Here is a 24,285-nt window from a genome sequence, read left to right on the forward strand (position 1 = left end):
AGCGGATCCTGACGGCAGACAATGTCTTCCCGTCTTTCTCGCTCTGGAGGAGCATATCGTGGACGGTTTTGCCGAAGAGCGTAGAACCGTCAAAAGGGGTGTTCATGAAGGACGCCTTGAAGGGTTCCACAAAATCGCAGAGATGGAGCCAGGCCTGTCTACGTAAGATGACGCCCATTCCGCTAGCTCTAGCCACTCCCTCCATAGCATGGGAGAGAAGCCGCATAGATGTGTTGGTGATTGACTTGAGAGTGGCCATTTGAGCCGAGAAGGTCCGCTTGTTCTCGGCCGACATGGACTCTGGGGGTGACCCAGCGTACTCTTTAATCAGGTCCTGCTGGAGCCGAATCACATGTGCCATATAATTCAGTGACCTTACAGAGAAGGTCACTGAAGAGAACATCCGCTTTCCCAAACGGTCCATCATCCGAGACTCCTTGTCTGGAGGATGCACCGATGAACTCTCCTGTGCTAATTCCTTTTTTGTGGCAGCCGCCACCACCATAGCATCCACTTGGGCACCCTTGCTCCAAACTGTCCTGTCCGTGGGAGGGCTGAGGATCCTGTCCGGTCTCTTGGGTATTGGCTCGACAGTGTCCGGCTCCTTCCATCCCTGGTAGTTATGAGGTTTACCAGGGGGTCAGTGGGAGGGGACACCCAAGAGGTAGATGGGCCTGAGTCAAATGCCTCCAGAAACACAGACTCATCCAAGGAAGGTTTTTGAGCAGACCACCCCCCTCTAATGCGTGACATTTCCATAATGTCTCCGAAGGAGACGTCTTTGGGGGGGTGACCTTGGGGAACCTTCCCCTTCCTCTAAGTCTGTGTCCTCCGTGAGGGACTCGGGTGAGTCCAAGTGCCTCCTCTTGCACTTCCGTTTGTGAGGGACCTCCTTGAGGGGGGCTGTCCGAAGAGGCCTCACCAACAATGTTCTGTCCCTCTACGGGAACAATCTGGGACGTAGGCACAGGCTGTTCCTGGGGCCGGATGATGGAAGAAAGGCCGTTCTGAGGGGAAATGGTGGGTGGATCCATAGCAACAGCCTGGGGCCTCGAATCCCTCGAAAGGACCCTCTCCACAACGTCGAATGCCGAGTGGGAACTGCTTTCCCTTGGATCCGAAAGCATTCCCCTCGGATCCGACGTGCGGATGGGTGCTGAAGGTGACCCGACTGGATCCGAAAGGGTAGTGTGCCCCAACCTTAACAGAGCCGAAGGCCCACTGACCCCTCCGGATTCGACGCTCAGCTCACGGCCCCGAGAGCTCGGATCCAAAAAATGGATCTGACAGACTCGAGGGTACAGTCGGCGCCGAAGCAGGAAACACTGTCGGCGCGGACCCTACCCCAGCTCTGAAGCTAGTCAGATCCGACAGCTCCAAACCCTGAAAGCGGGTTGGAGAAGGAGCAATGGGGGAAAAAAAAGGTGTTGAGCTCCCCCCCCAGCAGGGGGGAGGCAAGAGCACTCCCATCTGCATCTGGGCCTGGAGAAATCGATGCATCATCCGGTCCATATCTGCGTCCGATAAACTTCTGGTGGATCTAGATGAGGCCACTGAAGCCGGCCAGGAAGGCCACCTGGATGACCTCAAGGGTGACCGGGTCTCCTCCTCCGGCTCCGGGGAGAAACGTGGAGAACGGAGCCAGGAGGGGGAAGGCCCGGAGACCTTAAGGGGAGAGGCAAGCTGTTTAGACGGCGGTGCCAAAGGGGTTGAGTCGGACCGCCTCTTGTGACTGCGATGCCTTTCCTTCTCTCTCTCCCTATCCTTTCTATCCTTTTTTCTGCCATCCCTTTCCTCCTGGGCCAGCGAGGGAGGATGATTCCCGGCCAAGGGATCAGGAGCAGCAGGTTGGGCAGCCACAGTCATGGCTGGCGCCACCGAGGAGGACAAAGCAGAGTCTGAGGGCAAAAGGCCTGCCAGAATAAGCTTCGCCCTCCTATCTTTCAAAGCCCTGGGGTTGAAGGCTGCACAAATAGTGCAGCCCAAGGAGAGGTGATCAACCCCCAGGCACAGGACACACCGAGTGTGGCCATCCGCTGGGGACAGCTTATGGCCACACTCGGTACATTTAGAGAAAATGGCTTTAGGGCCTTCAGCCATTGTAGAAGAGGAAAAGGAAAAATAGGCCCACAAGCACACACCTTCACACACGCAGAGGGGGGAGGGGAATAAATCTAACTTAACCAAAAAGTTAAAAGAACTACCCGAAAAAGGCTAGAAAGATAAGGGGAAGTTCACACACACAAAGTTAGAGAAAATTTGACAGGAATTCAAGATTTAAATACTACACTTACAGTACTATGCTCGGAGTTTGTTCAGAGAAGCTTATGAAAGCCGCGGCAAATGAGATCTGAGGGTTAGAGGGAGATAGCAGGGCATTATGGGTAGGAGAGGAGCTTGGAGCTCGGATCTGTTAGCTTGTAAAGCTGCTGGCTCGGACCCGAATCGGATTCGATACCCACAGGTAGCTGAGCAAATGAAGTTAACTACTTCAGATTAAGCGGTTTCCGGGGGACATAATTTAAGCAGGGCAAGCATTATAGGCAAGGTCTTGTCATGCATTGTAATGCATATTAATTTTGAAAGTTTTCTATACAGGGGTTTATTGACAAATGGTGGTGTTTTCTTCAACAAATAAATGAAAATATCTCATTCAATGTGCTTTATTTTTTCTGTGGTGGCACTTTTTTTGGATACATGATCACTGGTCACTTATGTTAAAAATGCTAGGCTAAGTTTTTCTCCTGGAGAAAGGATGTTTTGTGTACTTGGTCACGTGTTCTATTTATCTTATTACGGTTATGCCAGGTCTTGTGGCTCCTTTCCACAGCTCATGAGCCATATTGTTAGTTAATTGATAGTCTTGCAAATTGCCCACAGGTGTATAGGTAGTCTGTGGTATAGTGAAAGTGTGCCGTATGTTGGACTGCCTCCTGGTTAGGATTAGTTCTCTATACCTGCTGAATGCCAAGATAGACTCCTGTTTCCTTGTGATTCTGAATAGAATAAAACAGATTCTTGAGAATGAAAGATTGTCATGCTGCTATTAAGTGCACATTAGTTCATTCCCTTTTGCTCCAAAGCAGTCAGATTGCGAGGGCATCTGTTGTGCACAGCCCTCTTCAGGTCACCCAACAGATTTTCTGTTAGATTAAGGTCTGGGCTCTGGCTGGACCATTTCAAAAATTTAATTATCTTCTGGTAAAGCAATTCTTATATTGATTTGGATGTATGCTAGGGGTCATTGTCTTGCTGAAAGGTGAAATTCCTCTTCATCTTCAGCTTTCTAGCAGATGCCTGAAGGTTTTGGGGCCAAAAGTGACTGGTATTTGGAACTGTTCATAATTCCTTCCACCTTGACTAAAGCCCCATTTCCAGCTGCAGAAAAGCAACTCCAAAGCATGATACTGCCACCACCATGGTTCATCGTGGGGATGGTATTCTTTTGGTGATGCAAATTTCGCCAAACGTATCTTCTGGAATTGTAACCAAAAACCATAACACACTTTCCCACATGCTTTTGTGAGACCTGATGTACTGGTTTGCAAATTTTAGCTAGGCCTGGATGTTTTTCTGTGTAAGAAAAGGCTTCTGTCTTGCAACCCTACCCCATAGTCCACACATATGCAGAATATGGGAGATTCACTGTGTTCCATGGTATAGCCAATGCACCAGAATTTTTTTTGTATCCTTCTTTTGAGGTGGCAGGTGTGTACCCAGGAAGACTGAATGCTGTAATTAAAATCAAAAGGTGCTTCAACAAAGTATTATTTTAAGGGTGTGCACACCAGCAGTCTGAGTGGGCAGCCAGCACAAGTATGGGACACTTTGGATGCCCACCACTGAGTGGTGTGACTGTGCAGTTGCTATATATAATTTTTTTTTTGGGGGGGGGTGGCCCCACTTGCAGAAAAAGTTTTTTTTGTATTTTTAGATTTTTTTTCAGCTTACTGTGTTCAGCATGTGATTTACGATGGAAAATGGTGCTTGTGCATACATTATATTGAAGGGGTTGTACATACTTGGAAATGTTACTGAAGTTTCATTTGGGGGAAGTGTTTAATTTTGGTGATTGTGCACACCTCAACATTTTACTGAATGGGGTCGCTTGGGTAAATGTTCATACTGGTGGTTGCACATACTAGGAAATGTTACCGAAGGGTTGTTTGGGGAAATGTTTCATTTAGGTGCATGTAAAGCTGGACATAGTAATGAGGATGTTGCTTGGGGAAATAATTTATTGTGTATCAGGAACTGCTTGTACATAAATTACTTAGAATACAGCATAGAAATGTAATTATACTGTAATATGCCAGCATATAACACATCAGATACACCAGTGACTAATTAATAGTATAATGTAAAATAAGCAGACAAGAAATCACTTCTGCTTGTATTATTCTATTTGTGATTATACTCAGTAGTTGCCTAAGTGAGATAAAAGTTATCACTTGGTGACTACTGACAGCATGGAGCTACCATAGTTTTTGTGCATTTCTCCTGGCTTTGTCAGTCATGTGTGGAATTTAGGTAGGAGGAAGGGCTCAGTAATATGTAAGTTTTATACTATTTTACTGAATTACTCAGGTGTTCTCCTTACTGATAATGGGTCTGTTACACAACAGCTGCACAAGGTAATATAATGAAGCCCTAGTCAACAGGTTATGTGCAGCAATCATCACCTTTGTCTGAGCATGCATAACTTTGCAGTACTGAAAGGAAGGTCACTGTAACATTAGCAATAAGTGCAGTTACAATATACCAGTGAGTCATTATCACTTTTCTGGTAAGTCTCAGCTGCTGTCCCTGTTCTTCACATAAGTAGAAGTCGTTATCAGTTTGATGAACGCACAAGCCAGACTGTATTATTTCTCTGCTTGTAGTCATTGCAAGCCACCCCCCTCATTCTTCATCAGCTATCTGCCCTCCTAAACCCCTGATTCTTTTTTTTTTTGCTGTATATGTATCTCAGAATCTTCTGTTGTGTAGGTAATGCATATGATATACATATATATGTAGTCTTCCAGTACATCTGTCAAACATCAGTAGTAATCTGTTTGCATTTTCTTTCCCATGCAGGTTCGTCCACCTTCTGACAATGACATGGCTTCACGAGCAGGAGAACATGTACAGATATCAGTTTTGTTAGGACTCAGGTTATGGAAATTATGATTTTTTTCATATTTTGGTAAATAACTTTGCAAGGGAGCATGTCAGTGTGCCAAGTAATACCTCATTTTGAAGACAGTGTTGATAGTTCCAACATGGTAAAATAATTGTGCCTGTATGTTGTACACATGTGCAGATATCAAAGTTTGTTTTGGACTTAGGTTATGGAAATTATGATTTGTGTCATTTTTTGGTAAATAACTTTGCAAAGGAGCATCTGAATGTGCCAAGTAATACCTCATTTTGAAGACAGTATTGCTGGTTCCAACATGGTAAAACAAATGTGCCTGTATGTTGTACATGTGTGCAGATATCAAAGTTTGTTTTGAACTTAGATTATGGAAATTATGACTTTTTTTTCATATTTTGGTAAATAACTTTGCAAGGGAGCATGTGACTGTGCCAAGTAATACTTTGCTGGTTCCAACATGGTAAAGGAATTGTGCCTGTATGCTGTACACATGTGCAGATATCAAAGATTGTTTTGGACTTGGGTTATGGAAATTATGATTTTTGTCATTTTTTTTGGTAAATAACTTAGCAAGGGAGCATATGAATGTGCCAAGTAATACCTCATTTTGAAGACAGTATTGCTGGTTCCAACACGTTAAAATAATTGTGCCTGTATGTTGTACACATGCAGATATCAACGTTTTTTTCAGATTTAGATTATGGAAATTATTATTTTCTTTTCATATTTTGGTAAATAACTTTGCAAGGGAGTATCTGAATGTGCTAAGTAATACATAATTTTGAAGACAGTATTGATAGTTCCAATATGGTAAAAGAATGGTGCCTGTATGTTGTACACATGTGCAGATATCAATGTTTGTTTAGGACTTGGTTATGGAAATGATGATTCTTTTCATATTTTGGAAAATAACTTTGCAAGGGAGCATCTGAATGTGCCAAGTAATACCTCATTTTGAAGACAGTATTGATAGTTCCAACATGGTAAAAGAATTATGCCTGTATGTTGTACACATGTGCAGATATCAAAGTTTGTTTTGGACTTAGGTTATGGAAATTATGATTTTTTTTCATATTTTGGTAAATAACTTTGCAAAGGAGCTTGTCAGTGTGACAAGTAATGCCTCATTTTGAAGACAGTGTTACTGCTTACAACATGGTAAAAGAACTGTATCTGTGCACTGTACACATGTACAGATATCACAGCTTGTTTAGTTTTGTACGATTATGAAAATTATACATTTCCAATACTTCTCGTTATTATGCCCATATCTTTACAAGGGAGCATGGTGATCACACTAATGATGCATCATTTTGAAGCTGACATTCAGACGCACAACTTCTATGCTGATATGTAGGCTCTATCTGTTACAGGTGATGAGATATTATGCTTTGTTTATTTATCAGTTATGAGAAATATTATAATAATCATATTTCTGTGAATATCTCCATAAAGGAGCATCACACAGTAATGGTTATGGTATAATTTTACAACTGACATTCATACTAACGCATTAAATACAAATTGCATGGGTCTACATGGTACATTGACCAAGATATTGTGCTTTGCTTTTTCAAAATGGTAAAAAATATGCACAATATCAACATTTCTTGCCAAATATTTAATAATGACTTTGATGTGCACTATCAACATTTACACTGTTGGAAAGGTCAGTGTCTGCTGAACAACTTTAATGTTTACATTTTTAGTTTAGCTCTTACAGTTAAAGAGTTATGAACAAGAAGTTATGTACTCACCATAACGTTCGATGTATGTAGTCCATCTCGCCTCACATTCTTACCCGTGTGTTCGGAGCCGAATATCGGCTCCGACTCGGCTGATTTTACTAGCTCGAAGTCTCTCATTGGCTGGGCCAAGTGGGTATCCCATGGTGCACTGCTCCATATCCCCAGATCTAGTTTGCTGCAAAAATCATTTGTACTCCATACACACATCACATCCATATGAAAAATAAACTAATCAAAGGGACTCTGTAGATGACAACCTAACCTCCAAATCCTCCAGGAAGGGGGAAGGTAGGAGGGTAAGTAAGAATGTGAGGTGAGATGGACTACATACATCGAACGTTATGGTGAGTGCATAACTTCTTGATGTTATGTAGTCCTATCTCGCCTACATTCTTACCCGTGGGACAGCGTCCCTAGCACCTACATCCTGGGTGGCTCATAGGAAAATACTCCTGAGAACTGTCGAGCCAAAGGAAGACCTGCCCCTGGAGACCATGTCCAATCTGTAATGAGAAATAAAAGTGTGAGGAGAAGCCCAAGTAGCTGCAGCACATATATCATCCATTGACAATCTAGCTTGATAGGCTGTGGATGTAGAAACAGCCCGAGTAGAATGTGCCTTGACTGGAAATGGCAGATTTTTACCTCCTGCTTGATAGATGAAAGAGATACAACTGGCTATCCATCTAGACAGCGTGACCTTGAATACCAGAGAACCCATTCGGTTTTCCAAAAAGGAGACAAAGAGTTGGTCAGATTTCCGGATATCTTTTGTCCGGTGTAAACAGAAGCGTAACTGTCTATGTACGTCCAATTGGTGAAATCTAAATTCTGCCTTGTTAGAAAAATGAGGGAAGAAAACAGGCAACTCAATGGACTGATTCTTGTTAGACACGGAAGCCACTTTAGGAAGGAACGAGGGGTTTGGTCTAAGAGAGACCCTATCTTTATGGAAGATTAAATATGGGGGTTTGATGGAAAGGGCTTGAATTTCCGAAACCCGCCTCGCTGAAGTGACTGCTGTTAAGAATGCAGTTTTTCATGTCAAGAATTTTAATTCACAGGTAGCTGCAGGCTCAAAAGGTGGTAAAGTAAGGGCTTGTAGAACAAAATTGAGATCCCAGGGCATGATAGGTTTGGACACTGGGGGACGAAGCAACAGAGTACCTTTAAGGAATGCTTTGCATAGTCTGTGTGCCATGAGACTAGGTTCATTTGCTACGTGGAAATTAGATATCGCCGCCAGCTGAACTTTGATGGTGGCTGATGCGGACCCCTGATAGAAAAGCATAGACAAGAGCTCCAGAACCGAATCTATTGGAGCTGTGTAAGGATCAATGCCTCTAGTATGTGCCCAGATAGAGAACCTTTTCCATTTACTAGAATAAATCTTTCTAGTGGATGGTTTATGAGAGGACGATAATATATGGACCACTTCCGGTGAAAAATTATGATGTCTGACTAACGATGGAAGTGGAGTAGCCAGGCAGTCAACCGGAGGGTCATCAGAGAGGGTGGAACTGTCCCGACATGTGGGTCAGTAAATCTAGTTGTGGGTCCAGAATCCAAGGAGTGTCCACAATGTATGGTTGAAGAAAGGGGAACCAGACTTGGCGAGGCCAGTGTGGAGCAATCAGAATCATTCTGCTTCCCAAGGATTGCGCTTTCTGAATCACCCTTGACAGCAGGGGAAACAGAGGGAAAGCATAAACAGACCGGAGGGCCAATCGTGAATCAAAGCGTCCCTGGGTGATTCCCACTGTGGGGGGATCAGCGTGAAGTAGTTGCTGCATTTCGCATTGAGAGGGCTGGCAAAAAGGTCGCAGCAAGGCTGACCCCATCTGCTGAAGATTCGCTCTGCAACCAGGCAATTCAAGGACCACTCGTAAGGCATCAGGATAGCTCTGCTTAGCCTGTCCGCTATTATGTTGGAATGTGCATTGCCACCAGAAACCGTTGGGAAGCTATTGCCCAATGCCACACTCGCATAGCCTCTCTGCACAGATGGTAAGACCGGGTTCCCCCTTGCTTGTTGATATACTACACTACTGACATGTTGTCTGAGTGTATCGCAATTGTCCCTAGAGGAAGAACCTCCTGAAGTGCCTGCAACGCAAAAAGCACTGCTCTCATCTCCAGGACATTTATATGCAAATGTATCTTGTGTTCCTGCCACGTGCCTTGGACTGTCCTGCCAAGATAATGCCCCCCACACCCCATCTGGGAGGCGTCCGTGGTCACCGTGGCAATAGGGACGGGTGAAACGAAGGGCTTTCCCCCGTTCAAATTGTTGGTGCACAGCCACCAACGGAGGTCCTGCTTGCACCTATCCATGAGTAAGATGGGATGAGATAGTGGGAATCTTTGGAGAGACCATTGAACAAAGAGGAGCCATTGAAGGAGTCACATGTGTAATCTCGCTAGAGGGACCAACATGATAGTGGCTGCCATGGTCCCTAGGAGTTGGAGAACCAGTCTTGCCTTCGTTTGTCTCAGGGGCATCAGCATGTGTATTTGTTGTTGTAATACTGTGATCCTTTCTTGTGGTTAGAATGCTCGCATTCGAATGGTGTCTAAATCTCCTCCTATAAAGGTGACACGCTGTGAGAGTAATAAAGCAGATTTTTCCCAATTTATTGTTATGCCTAACTGGTGACATAGATTGATGGTAGCGTTCCTGGTCTGAACTAGTTGATGCCTGGTGGGGGCGGTAAGGAGCCAGTCGGCCAGGTACAGGAAACTCCTGGAATCCCTGACGTCTCAAGTGAGCCGTCACCACCGCCATACATTTGGTGAACACCCTGAGGGCTGTGGTGAGACCAAAGGGCAGGACTCGAAACTGGAAGTGACTGGTTCCCAGCCAGAAGCGTAGGTAACTCCTGGATGATCTGTCCATTTTGACATGGTAGTAAGCATCCTTGAGGTCAATGGAGCACATCCATACCTCCTCTCCCAACAATAGGAGAATCGATTGTAGTGTGACCATATGGAACTTGGACTTGTGTACGTGATTGTTGAGTTGACTGAGATCTAGTATGGGTCTCAGGTCCCCTGTTCTTTTCGGCACCAAAAAGAATCTTGAGTAAGTCCCTAATCCAATTTGGTCTGAAGGGACATGTTGGATGGCTCCTTTTTCTAGCAGCTGCGAGACCTCTGAGGCTGCTTGATCCCTTTGACTGGGTGGAACATCTGGGATTTTTCTGATTGGCGGGGGTACTGAAGAGAATGGAATGAGGTAACCTCCGGAAATTATCTGTAATACCCATCGGTCCTGGGTAATGCTCTCCCAGGCTTCTGGGTATAAGGAAATTCGACCCCTGACTGGCTCCGGATAAGCGCAGTCGGGCACACCCTCAGGAACGAGAGTATGGAAAGCCACGGAAGGAGTCGCGGTCTCCCAAATTGCGGGGGCCCCCTCTGCCTCTGGGGCGACATCTCCCTGAATAACCCCCCCAATCCCCTGCCTCTGGAGGGGGGTTCACCTTGTGCGGCAGGAAAAAACCTCTGTGATTTCTTGAACCACACCCCCCCCCCCGCTGGGCCTTGGGATAAGGCCTAGAAGGAAGGGAAAAACGGACCCCTACGGCAGACAGGGTCTTTCCCTCTTGCTCGCATCTGGTGAGGGTGAGTTTCACTTTGGTCCCAAACAAGGAGGAACCGTCAAAGGGGGTGTCAGTGAAGGAAGACTTGAAGGCCTCCGCAAAGTGACACAGGCGCAGCCAGGATTGCCTTCTAAGGGCGACCCCTGAGCTTGCTGCCCTACTCGCTCCCTCAGCTGCATATGAAATAAGCCGCATGGATGAGTTAGCAATGGTGTTGAGGGTAGAGACCTGGGCGTTAACTGTCTGAGCTACCGCCTCAGGTATGTTACCTGCAAGAGTATCTCCCAACTCTTTGAGGAGATCTCTCTGGAGCCGAGTGAAGTGAGACAAATAATTTAGCGACCGTAGAGTGAAGGTTGCTGAAGATAGGGTATGCTTCCCGTACCGATCCATGGTCCTAGACTCCTTGTTAGGAGGATGGACGGATGAAGAAGACTCTGCTACTTCCTTTTGGGTGGCTGCCGCCACCACCATGGCATCTACAGGGACTCCTTTTGACAGAAACTCTTTGCCCTGGGGGGGCAGAAAGGAATTTGTTGGGACACCTGGGCACAGGCTCCACAGAATCGGAGTTTTCCCACACTCTTTGACAAATGAGGTCAAGAAGTTCGTCGAAGGGTGGAGACACCCAGGAGGCAGAGGGTTCAGCACCAAAAGCCTTAAGGAATACCGACTCCTCCTTGGAAGGAGCTTTGAAAGGCCAGTCACCTCTTTGTTTCAGTATCTCCAGGATATCGGAGAAGGAAACATCATCAGAGGATGACTTGGGGGACCCTTCCGATTCCTCGAGGTCAGTATCCGAGGTGAGAGACTCATCCTGGGAGTCTATGTGCTTCCTCTTGCACAATTTCTTTCTAGGAGGCTCTTCAGGGACGAACTCTGGGAGACCCTCAGAAAGTTGGGGACCACTCGTGGGGGTATCCTTAGGGCCTGGCGCTCTACTGTCCATGGATAGGTGAGTATCAGAGGCTCTCACCAGGGTAGTGGGGGACGGAATGACTGACCCGGCTGATTTAGCTGACAACCTGGCCAGCACGCTCTGCATGGTCTCGAAGGCCGGTCCCCCCTCGAATCCGAGGACCGGCAGGTCTCCGAGGCCATGACCAGGACCGGGGTCCCATGAGCCAATGCACCGAGTGTGGTACTCGGAACCGACAGATGTCCTGAAGTATCCCCCTCGGGCCCGACCGAAGAGACCCAAGTCCCGAACCCTGTGGATGGAACTGACAAGGTCGGAGCCGAGGTCGGCACCGATAGACCCTGAGGGGGTATTGGAGCCGGCGTAGAAACATCACTCGGAGCGGAGCATACCAGCTCTGGCGACAAGGATGTGCTCGGAGGAGGAATTATCGAAACGGTCATAGGAACTGGCTTCGGAGCCGAGTGGGTCAGAGCCGAGAACAATTTAGCCAACACCGGAGACTGTAGGAGCCTCTGCACCACCCTATCAACATCCAAATCAGAAAGCCTGGAGGATTTGGAGGAGAGCGATGGAGATTGGATCTCTTGGCAGGTGAACCATGCATCACACTGGGCAACCGGCTCCAAATGGGTTCAAGAATGATAGGAGCTGACGCCGATTCAGTTAACACTGATACCTCCTGTGGCCCAGAGAACAGTGGAGCCGAGGAAGTAGAGTCCAGTACAGTAATCTTCTCCGGAGGCTCCGAAGAGACAGATGGAGCCGGAGACCTTTTCGTAGCCTTGGAAGCTTTGGATTTTCACTGAGAACTGGAAGCTGAGTCTATAGCTTCCTCAAACGACGGTTTTAGAAGTCCCTTTAATATTAATTTATTCCACTCCTGGAGCACCCTAGGGCTGAGTGTGTGGCAAAAGCTACACGACTCCTGTAAATGGATGGCTCCAAGGCAGTAAACACACACAGAGTGTCCATCCGTGGTGGACATCTTATATCCACAACTTGGAACATTTTTTAAAGCCAGAAGGCTTATGCTCCTTCTGATCCTTAGTCATCTTACAACTAGCGCTAAGTGAAACCACCTAGACACAAATCACAAAAAAGGGGGGAACAACACACAAAGTAGATACACCAGAAAAAACTCTACTCGACACAATCTAAGAACCTCTAACTGAAACGGTTCTTCTAAGGGGACACACAGACAAAAACACAAAAACACTAATAGCTTAACTAACAACAGAGGGGAGGACTAGGTCCTCTAACTAAAATGGGCCTAGCCCACTGGAACAGTTAGGGATACCAAAAAACACAACTATCACACTCAAACACAGTAACAGCAACAAGAAATAGCTATCAAAATAGCTTTTGGGTATGAAATATCAAATTTCTCTAAGAGAAATAGCAAAAAAGAGAGTACTTAGCCACAGCCAAGCGAGACCATGTCTGAGCTACACAAGCGGCAAACGAGATCTGGGGATATGGAGCAGTGCACCATGGGATACCCACTTGGCCCAGTCAATGAGAGACTTCGAGCTAGTAAAATCAGCTGAGTCAGAGCCGATATTCGGCTCCGAACCCACGGGTAAGAATGTAGGCGAAATAGGACTACATAACATCATTTGTTTTCTGTATGGTATTGGAAATGGATTTTCTGAAAATTAGCTCAGGCTGCACTGTATTTCCTATAGTGGAAGTAAGCAGGCAGCATTTTCTGAGCTGTTCTGGAGTGAATGAGTTAAGGTATGTAGGGTTTCCCCAAAGGAAAAGTCCTTGGGTGGAGAGGCTAAAGGGATGGATTCCTCTGCATCAGAATCCTCATAGGCTGAGAGGGGTTGCATATCTTCAAAATCAGATGCATCAGAGTCATCAAACTCCTGTTCAGATAAAACTACTGAGGACAAATCTCTTTTTCTTTTGGAAGGGGTAGCCTGGCTTCCCCTGATAAGCATAATAGGGTCTTCTACCATTTTAAGCATCTGAGACTGAGGCAAGGAAGCAGGTTCCTGAGATTGGGTTGTCGGTTTCTTGGGTATGGTTCATACCCTGGGACTTAGAAACTTGGTAGTTTTCGAAAGAACAGTAAATGCAAAAGAAGTCGGTCTGTGTTGAGAATCGGTAGTGCGAAGTACTTCCTCAGAAGCCGTGCCTGCACAGCAGCTCTGGACCCATCCAAGGTAGAGACATCCACAGGATACTTAGTCGATGAAGAGTCTCGCGGCATACTGGTCTCCGAAAAGGTCTTGGCAGTGGCCTGCAAATCCAAAGAAGCAGGCATCAGGGGCTGCGAAAGTGCCTCACTGAGGACTGGAGAACTGACGACTAGCTTGATGGAAGTGTCGTCAGCAGTTTTGGATCTGTGTGGTCTGTCTCTGTCTTTATCAGAAGATCTGCTGTCGGATGGCTTACCAAAGTCATATCGGAATTCAAGGACTGACAGCGAAAATATCTAGCTACAATAAGGGCTCACTGATGTATAGTTCTGGCATTGAACAGAGCACAAACATGACAGTGGGGGACGTCGTGGTCTGGGCCTAAGCAAGAGATGCAGTAGGAATGAAAATCTTGGTGTGGTATTTGCTTTCCACAGGCGAGACAATTGTTAACTTTTTCTGACATCTGTAAGAGCAAGAAAAAAGGATCCTCAATGGGGTATTTAGCTTTAGAAGACTCCAACTTCAATTTCAGAAACGAAAAACTCAGGTAGCGGCTGACCAGCACTCGTGCGAACTGCTTCTGCTTCGGGATCCTCAGCAAGAAAGGCTTATATAATGGTGTCAGCTGCCTTAATTTATAGCACTGATGACCTGACGTCAGTCCTGGAGTAATGGCAACTGATGCAGAAATGCTAAGCCTCTGGTATTCAGGCTGACTAATGGCTACCCTGGCAGAGATAACCTAAATGTGATGACTGCAACAGTGAAACACGAAGAACATCGGTTATGCCGATAAGGCATGCCGGATTTCTTGTTAGTTTTTTTGATATTTGCACGAATATGGCTATCAAACTTTAGTTGGTTATCGATGAAGATTCCTAGCAGTGGAGACTGTTTCAAGGGGAGTGTTACTTCGGCTGGTGATAGAGAAAGAGTTTTTGTCTAGGGTGATGCTTTTAGAGAGGGAGAATATCATTAGTTTAGTCTTGATTGCATTTAGTGCTAGGTAGTTATCTAGCATTAAAGAAAAGCGGTGCAGTGATTTAATTATGGTAGCACCCATTTTTTTATTTGACTAATTCATTTAAATTATTCATTTATTTATTAATTTATTAGCTTTGAGAAAAATGCATTTCAGCTGTTTGACAACATATACTCCTATTTTATTGAGTTTTTAGCACGTATTCATGAATTTACTACAATATTTATTGTCATAATTCCAATTTTAACTTTTTCATGACATCACCCTCCAATGTGTATTACCTGTGTTGTGATTGGTTGCCTTTTAGTATTTAACAGCATTATTGAATGGTTGACGCAATCACTCTGATGAAGTTTATATATATTTGAATGTAGACGAAAGTGCTCAGTTTTTACTTTATTTTATTTTCCTTATGAAATGGTTGGTTGTAGTGTTGGTTTGGTCCTTTTTTAGTTTTTTATACTTTCAAGGTAAACCTAGAAAATTGGATGTGCAGGCTCATAGTCCGTCCTAATGTATCTTGTGTTACCCTCCTTGAGGTGAGAAGGAACTTTTGAATATGGGTTATTGGCTAGGCTTGTAATGGTCTACAGACTGCCTAGTACTCACTTATGAATCTATGAACAAAAAATAACATGCTATGCAAAGAAAATGCTTGTATAAGAATCATTCTGCACAGATATTCAACTCCAGCAGGTAAAGGACAACTCTCACAGCAGCAGCTGCCACATGTAAAAGTACTGCATGAAATTATGTGTACATCTGTATAATCCTGCATAGTCCTACCTTTGAAATGGATAGGGGAATGTGTCTTAAAGATGCATTTTGCAACATGAATTTACACAGTTTTTGAAGATGCTGCACTAATAAGATCTAATTCACCAAACACATACAACAGGGTTGCATGAATAAACTTAAACCAGAACACAGGGTTCTGTGCTGGGACCTCTTCTGTTTGGCATCTATTTTTCTAAAGTAAAAGCTGATGCCAAAGGGCTCTTGCTGACTAAATTTGCAGATAACTGCAAGCTCAGACCAGTCACTGAATCTCCAAATGACTTAGCCTTAGCAGCAAGGATTGTTTCAAATAAATAATCAGTACAGGGATGAACTAAATGCCAAAAAATGCATTGCTGCATCCTTTGGAAAGTCATCTACCCCAGGGAACTACCACATTGACAATACTCTGCTAAGAGTTAACCCAGTTGTTTAGGACTGGAGAACTTATGCAGACAGTCATCTAAGTTTTGACCAACATGTGACCATTGTTGTAAGAAAGTCCTTCTATATTACACAGCTTATAAAAAAGGGATTGTGTCTAGATCTAAGGTTGTCATTGTCTCCCTTTACTCAGCCCACACTAGGCAAATTATTAAATACATTGCCTCTTTGGCATGTATCTTTCCAGACACATGCAACAACTGGAACACCCATAGAGATGTCTTACTAAAAGGATATAAAGCCTACACAACATGCCATACATAAACTCAACTCAAAGCCGTGTCACTATACTCGGGCTCCTACAGACTGCTAAGAGGTGACTTGTATCTGGCATACAAGGCGTCCTCTGACCCAGTACTGATGGATATAATGCATATCAGCAAGCCAAATGGCATAAGAAATACTTGGTATAGGGAACCAAATCTCTTCTCCAACATCAACAGAATGGTTTGGAGTGACAGGTATATCTCGCAGAGGATACCACTGCTCTGGAACAGACACCCCATCCACATAAAACACATCTCTGTCCATACTCAAATGCAACTTGGATCTATGGATGGGAAACAGACAATTTACCCCAGGACTGCTCTCTATACTACTAATGGACAGAAGCAGCTCCTAAATCCTTTATCCCAGGCATGGGCCCCCCTCAAATTATCTATGGTATTATCTCAGTTATTGTCATTGGGGTAATATATAATTATCAACCATGGTATGAGTAAGGACGGTCTCAAATCAAATGGATACATTAATTTGGGCACAAAAAGGGAAAGTGGCTATGCTTAAAATGGCCTGCAAGAGCAGCTAGCTTAGTACTTACCTTTGGACCTATTAAAGGAACACCTAAAAGAACAATCTCTTCGCAGAAATGGTTGCAAAGAGGGGAAGGCAGAGGAGGAAAAAATATTAGCAAAAACAAACTGTACTTAAGTCACTTTTAAAAGGATCAGGCTATAAGTGGGGACATTTTAAACGAACATCAAGTATAATATATGTAATCAGCTGCTTTTTCATCTCTTGCTCATTATGGCAAAAGGTGAGAGTCTGTCATATAAGAAAAGTTAAGGAAATGATACAAGCAATTTTACAAAGAATACACTGGCTAATCAGGGCAAAATTTGCCAAATCCACAATCAAGTTACAGGTAATATTTCTGAGCTAAACTATATATTTTGCAAATGTGCAAAAATCATTTTGTGTAATTTTTTAATTTTGTTTGTAATTACAAAATTATAAAACATTTTGCTAGACGCTTCAACTGGATTCATTAATCTCTCTCCTTCATTTAGACTTGTATACTATAGAAATATTCCTGCTGACACAAATGGTAGTTTTTCACAGAATTTAAAGGCTAAATAGAAGCACAAGTAGAGACTAAGTTTTTTGTTAGTTATATAGATGAAATGCATGACAGATAAGAAGATATCCAGCTGAAGGAATATATCGGGTCAAAGAATGCTGGCTACACATAATTGGCTGCCACATATAATGATTTGTAATATATGTCAGTAAACTCTTAATAATCAGTGGAGAGATACACAATATATTCATTGCCAAATTACAGTAGACAAGCAACAAAAAAAAAAAAGAAAGAAAGAAAAAAAATCAACATCAACACCTGAGAAAATCATCATTGTAATCAAAGATGAAAATAATAACATTCGACTGAACAATAGAGCTGTGCATTTCAGAAAAGGGAATATACCAGCATGTGGCCTACTACTAAAACTTCAAAACAAGATCCCACAAGTCTCAACACTTTGAAATATAAATTGTAATTACAATCAACAAAATAGTGAAATACATACGTCATATTTTTACATTTGTTTTTTCCTATTTTTTCCCATTCTTTAACTGTTTTATTGCATAATTGATGATTTGATTGATGTGATTCAACCATTGGCTGCTATTTGATTTTTGTAGATTTTAAATAGTGGCTTTGTCAGTAGTTGTTTCATGGTCTGATGAAGCTGAATAGTGAAAGCGCTTACCTTGTGTTGACTACAATAAAGGAGATTTTATATGTTTTTATACACACTTGGACTTTTTGTGTTTGCGATTTGAATCATAGTTTGAACTGTCCTATTTTGTGAGCTCTTGTTTGGATTTTGGGACTTGTGTATGCCTGGCTCCATTCGTTGTCGGTTCATAATTTTTTGGTTTATTCATTTTTATTTAACAATGGAGGACTTACCACTCGGATTCCACTATTTTGTCCTTTTTGTTATCGTTAGATTTTTGATGAAGTTTACAAAAATATTTGGCATGAAAGAAATTAATTCAGTAGCAGGAACCCAGAGACAATTTATATGTTATTTCCCAAGGTAATATAACTGGGCTACACCTGATAGAATTTTTTATTTCACAGGAACATGTCCATTTAATTGAGAACTTTGATACACATCCAATAACTATTTCAGATCATGCACCAATAATTACTAAGATACAGGGCATTGAAGTAAAGATGAAACACTGGCACTTTCCCACCAACCTGTTATAAAGAGAGGAATTTAAGTAATGGGTTAGTGGAAATTATCTGAGAGTCATTAGGGAGGCTAGAAAGTCCTCCAGAAGTTATAGCTAGTAAATGGGATAAAATGAAAGTGAAGCATAAAAATAGGGTAGAAATAAAATAAAAAGATACCTGGTTAAGAAGTAATAAGAATTATTTAGAAGGGCTGGCAAAGATCAAAGTATTGCAAAGTAAAGGGAATTTCACACAACAAAAGGAGGAACTGATTACTCCAGGGCAAAGACCTGTTGCTTCCCAAATTATAATTTTGATTCAGCCACCCGGCATTATAACTTATGCAGTTGTTGTGAATAATGGTATAAATGATTATTGAGAAGGTCATACTTGGCTCAAGAATTAATTTTAATTTTCTTTCTCCCAGCCAGCTGATGAGATGATTAGAAGTTTGGATAAACAATTACATTTATTTGCAGAGAAACTGATCAAATGCCATAAGGCTCTGCTGGAAAATCAGTATTTTAGAGAGTGTCAGAGAATGAAACAAGTTCCTAAAGGCCTTCGTTAATGGAAATTTCCAACAGGGCTGGTAAGTGGATCTGATTTACACAAAGAATTACTATTACTATTGTTACTTGATAAACAGGGTGTGCACTGATTGAAGTATTATTGAAAGATAATCAATTCAAAATGGGAATTATTAAACAGAGAAGTCTATTACACAAGAGTCATTGTTTCATTGTTTTAAGTCCAAACACATTAACATTTTTGGGAACGTAGACAAAATTTGTGATGAAATTAAATGTTGGAAACAGAAAAAAATTACACAGAGACGGACACATTTGCAACAGTACTCATGCCTACTCTGTACCGGCCAATATGACAAAACAGATCCTACCTTTCATGGTAGTGTGGATTTCACTGAAATTACAGCAACTTCCAATATAACAAGGACATCACTTTAAGTCCCCCAACTCTACATCAATTGAAAAAGTTGAAAAAACAAGTTCAGTTATCAGAGTTATGCTCCACAGGATCAATCCCCTTACAACAACAGCAACTGAAACAAGGAAAAGAACCCAAGGGTACATCTTGAGGATTACAAAAGTCCAAGCAGAAAACTTCCTTTTATTGAAGATGGTCTTCAACAATGCAGGTGATTTTGCTGTTTGCAATTACATTTCCCATTCCACCATGGTTGGGCATTGCAATTTATTGGAAAAAAGGATTGACTTTAATTCCTACTGTTAAGAAGGATATTGCGAGAATGTTAATTGATTTTAGGCTGTTTCCTTCATAAAATGAATTTATATTTATGTTTCAGGAATAATAGTTCCATTAAAGCTCCTGGACACTTGAGAAAAAGAAGTGTCTTTAATCCTCCCCTTTGCATCTGGTGTTGAACCTTTTCGGAAAAATATGTGAAAAAGATCTAAGACATTTTTTGCAAGATACTAGTAATACAATTTGAGTTATGAGGAAGGATTAGTATTGGAAGAACCTTGCAATAATAGAACTATTAGAATTATGAAACCCACGAAAGGGGATGGCTTAGTAGTTATGGGCCATGTTGAAAATGTTGAATATGTAGCTATAATGTCTGAATTGCTTGAAAGTGACACCTATATTATTTCTTCTAAGAATGAAGTCAGTACTGCGCATTCTAAAATAAATGTTCAACTTTTTGATTTACTGAAGAAATAAGGACACACTCATGTAAACACCTGCAATTATTTGTATGTTGAAAATCCAAAACTCCCTAAAGTATTTGTCATCCCAAAAATCCATAGGGAATTAAATAACCCTCCCCTTAGACTCAGTTAGTGTTAGGGGAACATAAACCTATGGTATTTCTAGATTCATAGATTATCATGTGAAGGTTATGTGATCTACTTCCACACCTCTTACAGGACTCTTGGGCTTTTGTTAAAGTCAGATAACAAACAATTTATTCTTATATTTGTCACCACTGACATCAAAGATTTGTTCTCAGTTATACCCCACAATACAGGATTAGAACAGTTTTACAACATACTCGTAACAAAGAGTCCATTGAAAAATAAAGGTGTCAATGTTATATGTCATCTTATGAACATAGTGTTAAAAAACAATTTTATTTATTTTGACAGTGATTTTTTTCAATAAAGTTGAGAATTGCCAAGGGAGATTCCTGTGCCCCAGCATTCACCAATATTGTGATGTTACATTGGGAGGAAAATTTTATATTCATATCCCAATATGTTAGTTGTTGAAATTTGTATTGTTAATTTTGGATGACTTTTGTATATTTTTGAATAAATACAGTTGAAATGTTCCAAGAATTTTTAGATCACATCAAAACAACTATGGATTTTTTTAGATTTTACGCATAGAATTTCTAATGACAGAGTGCAACATTTAAATGTGGAAATCGTAATAATACTTTCTCCTCTGCACTGTTTATTGACCTCTCAAAAGCCTTCGATATGGTGAACCATAACTTGCTTATTGACATACTAAAAGCCCAATCACTCGATACACAAGCACTACATTGGTTTAAATCCTACCTTGAAAACAGACACCAAGCAGTACTTTGGGACAATACTCTTTCTACGTCCCTCCCTGTGAACATTGGAGTACCACAAGGCTCTATATTAAGACCCCTTCTCTTTTCATTGTTTATTAATGATCTACATACCAAAATTACTCAAGCCACCTGCATACAATATGCAGATGACTCGACTTTAATTTGTTCAGCCAAGTCCATAACCTCTCTCCAGTCCCTCACTCAAACAGTATTTAACAGTGTTGAAAATTGGTTTATGCAACACTGTCTCCTTTTAAACCCCAAAAAAAACAAAATTACTGCTCTTTGCTCCTACTCATAAGTCACCTCATCCACACTTCACAGTCACCTCTAGCAATGGAACTAACATATCCCCTGACACTACAACCCGTCTACTGGGAGTAACAATTGATAACAACCTTAGCTATGATGACCATATTAATGCTACTATAAAGTCTGTCAACAAAAAACTAGGCACCCTTTACAGAATCAAACCCTTCCTTACCCCTTCAGCCAGAATCACTATTGCCCAGACTCACCTAATCTCTAACCTTTTCTATGCTTCTGCAATGTATACCAACCTATCTAGAAACAACCTCACCAAACTTTCTACTAGTTACAATAGCATAGCCAGATTTGCCACTGGCACCCCTTTCAGAACTCACCACTGTCATAACCTCAAACAACTGGGATGGTTAGAACTGCAGAACCTACTACTTTGTCAACAACTTGTTATCACCCAAAAGAACCTTTAGCACCCTAATAATACCCCAAACCTTACTAAGCTGATTACCCCCTACAAAAATCTTGCAACTCTACGCTCAGCTAACAAAATTCTAGTCTCCACTATTAAATCTAAAAACAAACCTGGGGACTCACTTTTCGCCAACACAGTAGGAAAAAGCTGGAACCAGCTTCCTAGTGAACTTTCATCTCTTGCTTCCACTCATCTCTTTAAAAAGCATCTTAAAGAATATCTTAAAACTCACTGGCTTTGTCCCTGCTCTAACCCAGACTGATATACCCTGACTGTTGTCTCCTTCCCCTTTTTGCTCTCCTTACACTTCTATACTCCACTGTTCTATGTCACATACCTGTAAAAATTTTTTTTTTACAATTCAATATTGTTTTTGCTTTTTTGATTGCTCTCTCTCAAATTTTTGCTCACATTATTTGATCTTAGTGTTAACCTACTAAGGACTCTAAATAACTTATGTCAACCTCAATGTAACAATGTCCTGTAATTTGTTTTGACTATTACTGTATATTGTAATCTTTGTCACTGCTAATGCTTGGAGCTTTTCTCCCCGGGCCTCTACTGAAAATGGACATATATCCAGTTAGACTAGCCCGGTCAACAAATTTAAAATAAATAAATAAATAATAAGGATTTTCCAAGAACAGCTGTTATATACAACATGTGTAGCAAACCCTCTTACTACAATACTTTTTACATTTCAATGGTAACCATCCAATTACTGAAAAAGAGTTCTTATTAAAGAGCAAATGGTAAGGCTAACATATGATATCAGGGGAGAGTGAATTAGGAATGTGTCATGCCAGAGGTAACCCTAATGAAATGATTGTTGATTTGCAACAAGAAGTTGTGAACAAAAGAAAGGCATGATCAAGAACAGTAAAAATAAGGAGTGAAACACTTGTAAGAGTAATATAACTTCTACTTTTACTTTAGATTCTTATAAAATAAGAAATGGTATTATTAAAAATTAGGACATAATTATTTATTCAAATGATTTGAAAGAAAAGTTGGGGTAAGACCCAGATTTACATATAGGAGTGCCATGAGTTTTAAAGATTTACTGGAAGGTAAAGTTTGAATAGAGTTGTTGTGATTACCCAACCTGTTGGAAGGTTTGGTTGTGGGATGTGTAAACAATGCCATTTCATGGCTAAAAGTAATCAAGTAGTATTAAAGGACCATGGTGAGGTTTTTTGTCAAGGGATATTTTAATTGCAATAATGGAGTAGTGGTATATTTGGCTTGATACAAACATTTTGAGGCTTTTTATGTCAGAAAAACTGAATGGTCCTTAAAAAATAAGAGTATATGAACATAGGAATAACACAAATAAAAATAATATTAAAAACACCATGGCTAAACACATAAAGGACTATAAAATGCAGATATTTGTTTTTTATGTGCTTGAGAAAATGAATGTTAACCTGAGGGAGGGGGGGTCTTGGAAGGAAAAGTTGGTTTAAGTATAGTTATCTGGGTTTACTTGAATCAACCTATCTCATTTAGTATTAGACTGGCCTTACCCATCCCAAAGTTAATAATTATATATTACCTGTAATGAAAACAACTGGGATCATACCATAAAAAATTTGAGAGGACTCATGCTGGGCTAAAGCATTTACGAGCTGTTGCTGTCCATAAGTAGCACAGGAGGCACTCCTGGGTAAATTTTCTGTTTCCCATACATAGGTCCAAGTTACACTTAAATATGGACTGGGCTCAGCTTTGTTGTATGTAGATAGGGACTCTCCTCTAGAGTAGTGGTATCCTCTGCAAGATAACCCTGTCATTCCAACCTATTCAGTTGATGTTGCAGAAGAGGTTTAGATCCCTAAACTGAGTATTTCTGATGCCATTTTACTTGCTGATGTAATTCCATCAGCACTGAGATAATTTCACTATAAATATGAAGAGTCACTATCTCTACTTAACCAGTTTTCCTGATTTTTTTACATATCCCATTTGGCAGAAAGATTAATGTCAGTGCAGTGATGACTTAGTTGTGTGACTTTTAACTAACAACAAATGCATTTAACTGTGAAATAATCAACCATCAATTACTTACCTACAGATAGAAGTATTTGCTTTAAAGCAGCAGTGTAGTTTAGCTCCATCTATGACTGTTGTAGGAGAGGTAATAACGGGATTGGCTGGATTGAATGGATGTGAACTTTCAAGAAAGCACTGCCAGAGTGGGTCTTGAGGCAAAGGCATTGTTTTACAGCCTTCAATAAGGCCTTCAATTATATCATTTTCAGTTTTCATTGTCCTTAGTATTCTCCTGCAGGCTGTCTGGCAAGCATAATCTTCAGCTCTGTCACAGCAATATATATCTAGATATTCGAAAGACAGACAATGAAATTACTAAGCTTATAAATTTTATTCATTTTTTTAAGAAATGTTTTTATTAATGTGACATATTTACAATATATGCACAGAAAGGAAGAAATTCAACATCATATATTGTTACACAGAAATTCATTGAATCACAAGGTAATCTTATACATGGTTGTTTGTTAGTAGAGGCTGTGTGTCTGAGCACATGTCCCAGGTCATCATAGCTTAGCCAAAGCCAGTATAGCATTTTAGTGAGAGTGAATTGTTTGTGATCATTGGCTGACTGGGGTTGCCTGGACTACGCCTTGGAATAAGCACCTCATTCGTTCTTTCAAGCTTTTTTTAAAGTTGTTTCAGGTTTCAACTTTGTTACTTAAGAAGTTAAGTTGTGACTGTTTCTGCCATTTC

General features: G+C 41.6%; 1 protein-coding gene across 1 annotated transcript in view; it reads right to left on the reverse strand.

The window, feature by feature from the left end:
* Positions 1-24,285, reverse strand: part of RECK (reversion inducing cysteine rich protein with kazal motifs) — a 1,724,192-nt gene that overhangs the window by 627,580 nt on the left and 1,072,327 nt on the right. The window contains exon 9 of the mRNA XM_044065108.1: positions 23,606-23,873. Within this exon, the coding sequence (XP_043921043.1) occupies positions 23,606-23,873 (268 nt within the window). The remainder of the gene's footprint in view (positions 1-23,605; positions 23,874-24,285) is intronic.

Source organism: Protopterus annectens, chromosome 3.part0 (genome assembly GCF_019279795.1).
Source record: "Protopterus annectens isolate FY-2018-M chromosome 3.part0, PAN1.0, whole genome shotgun sequence".
Lineage (NCBI taxonomy): Eukaryota > Metazoa > Chordata > Ceratodontiformes > Protopteridae > Protopterus > Protopterus annectens.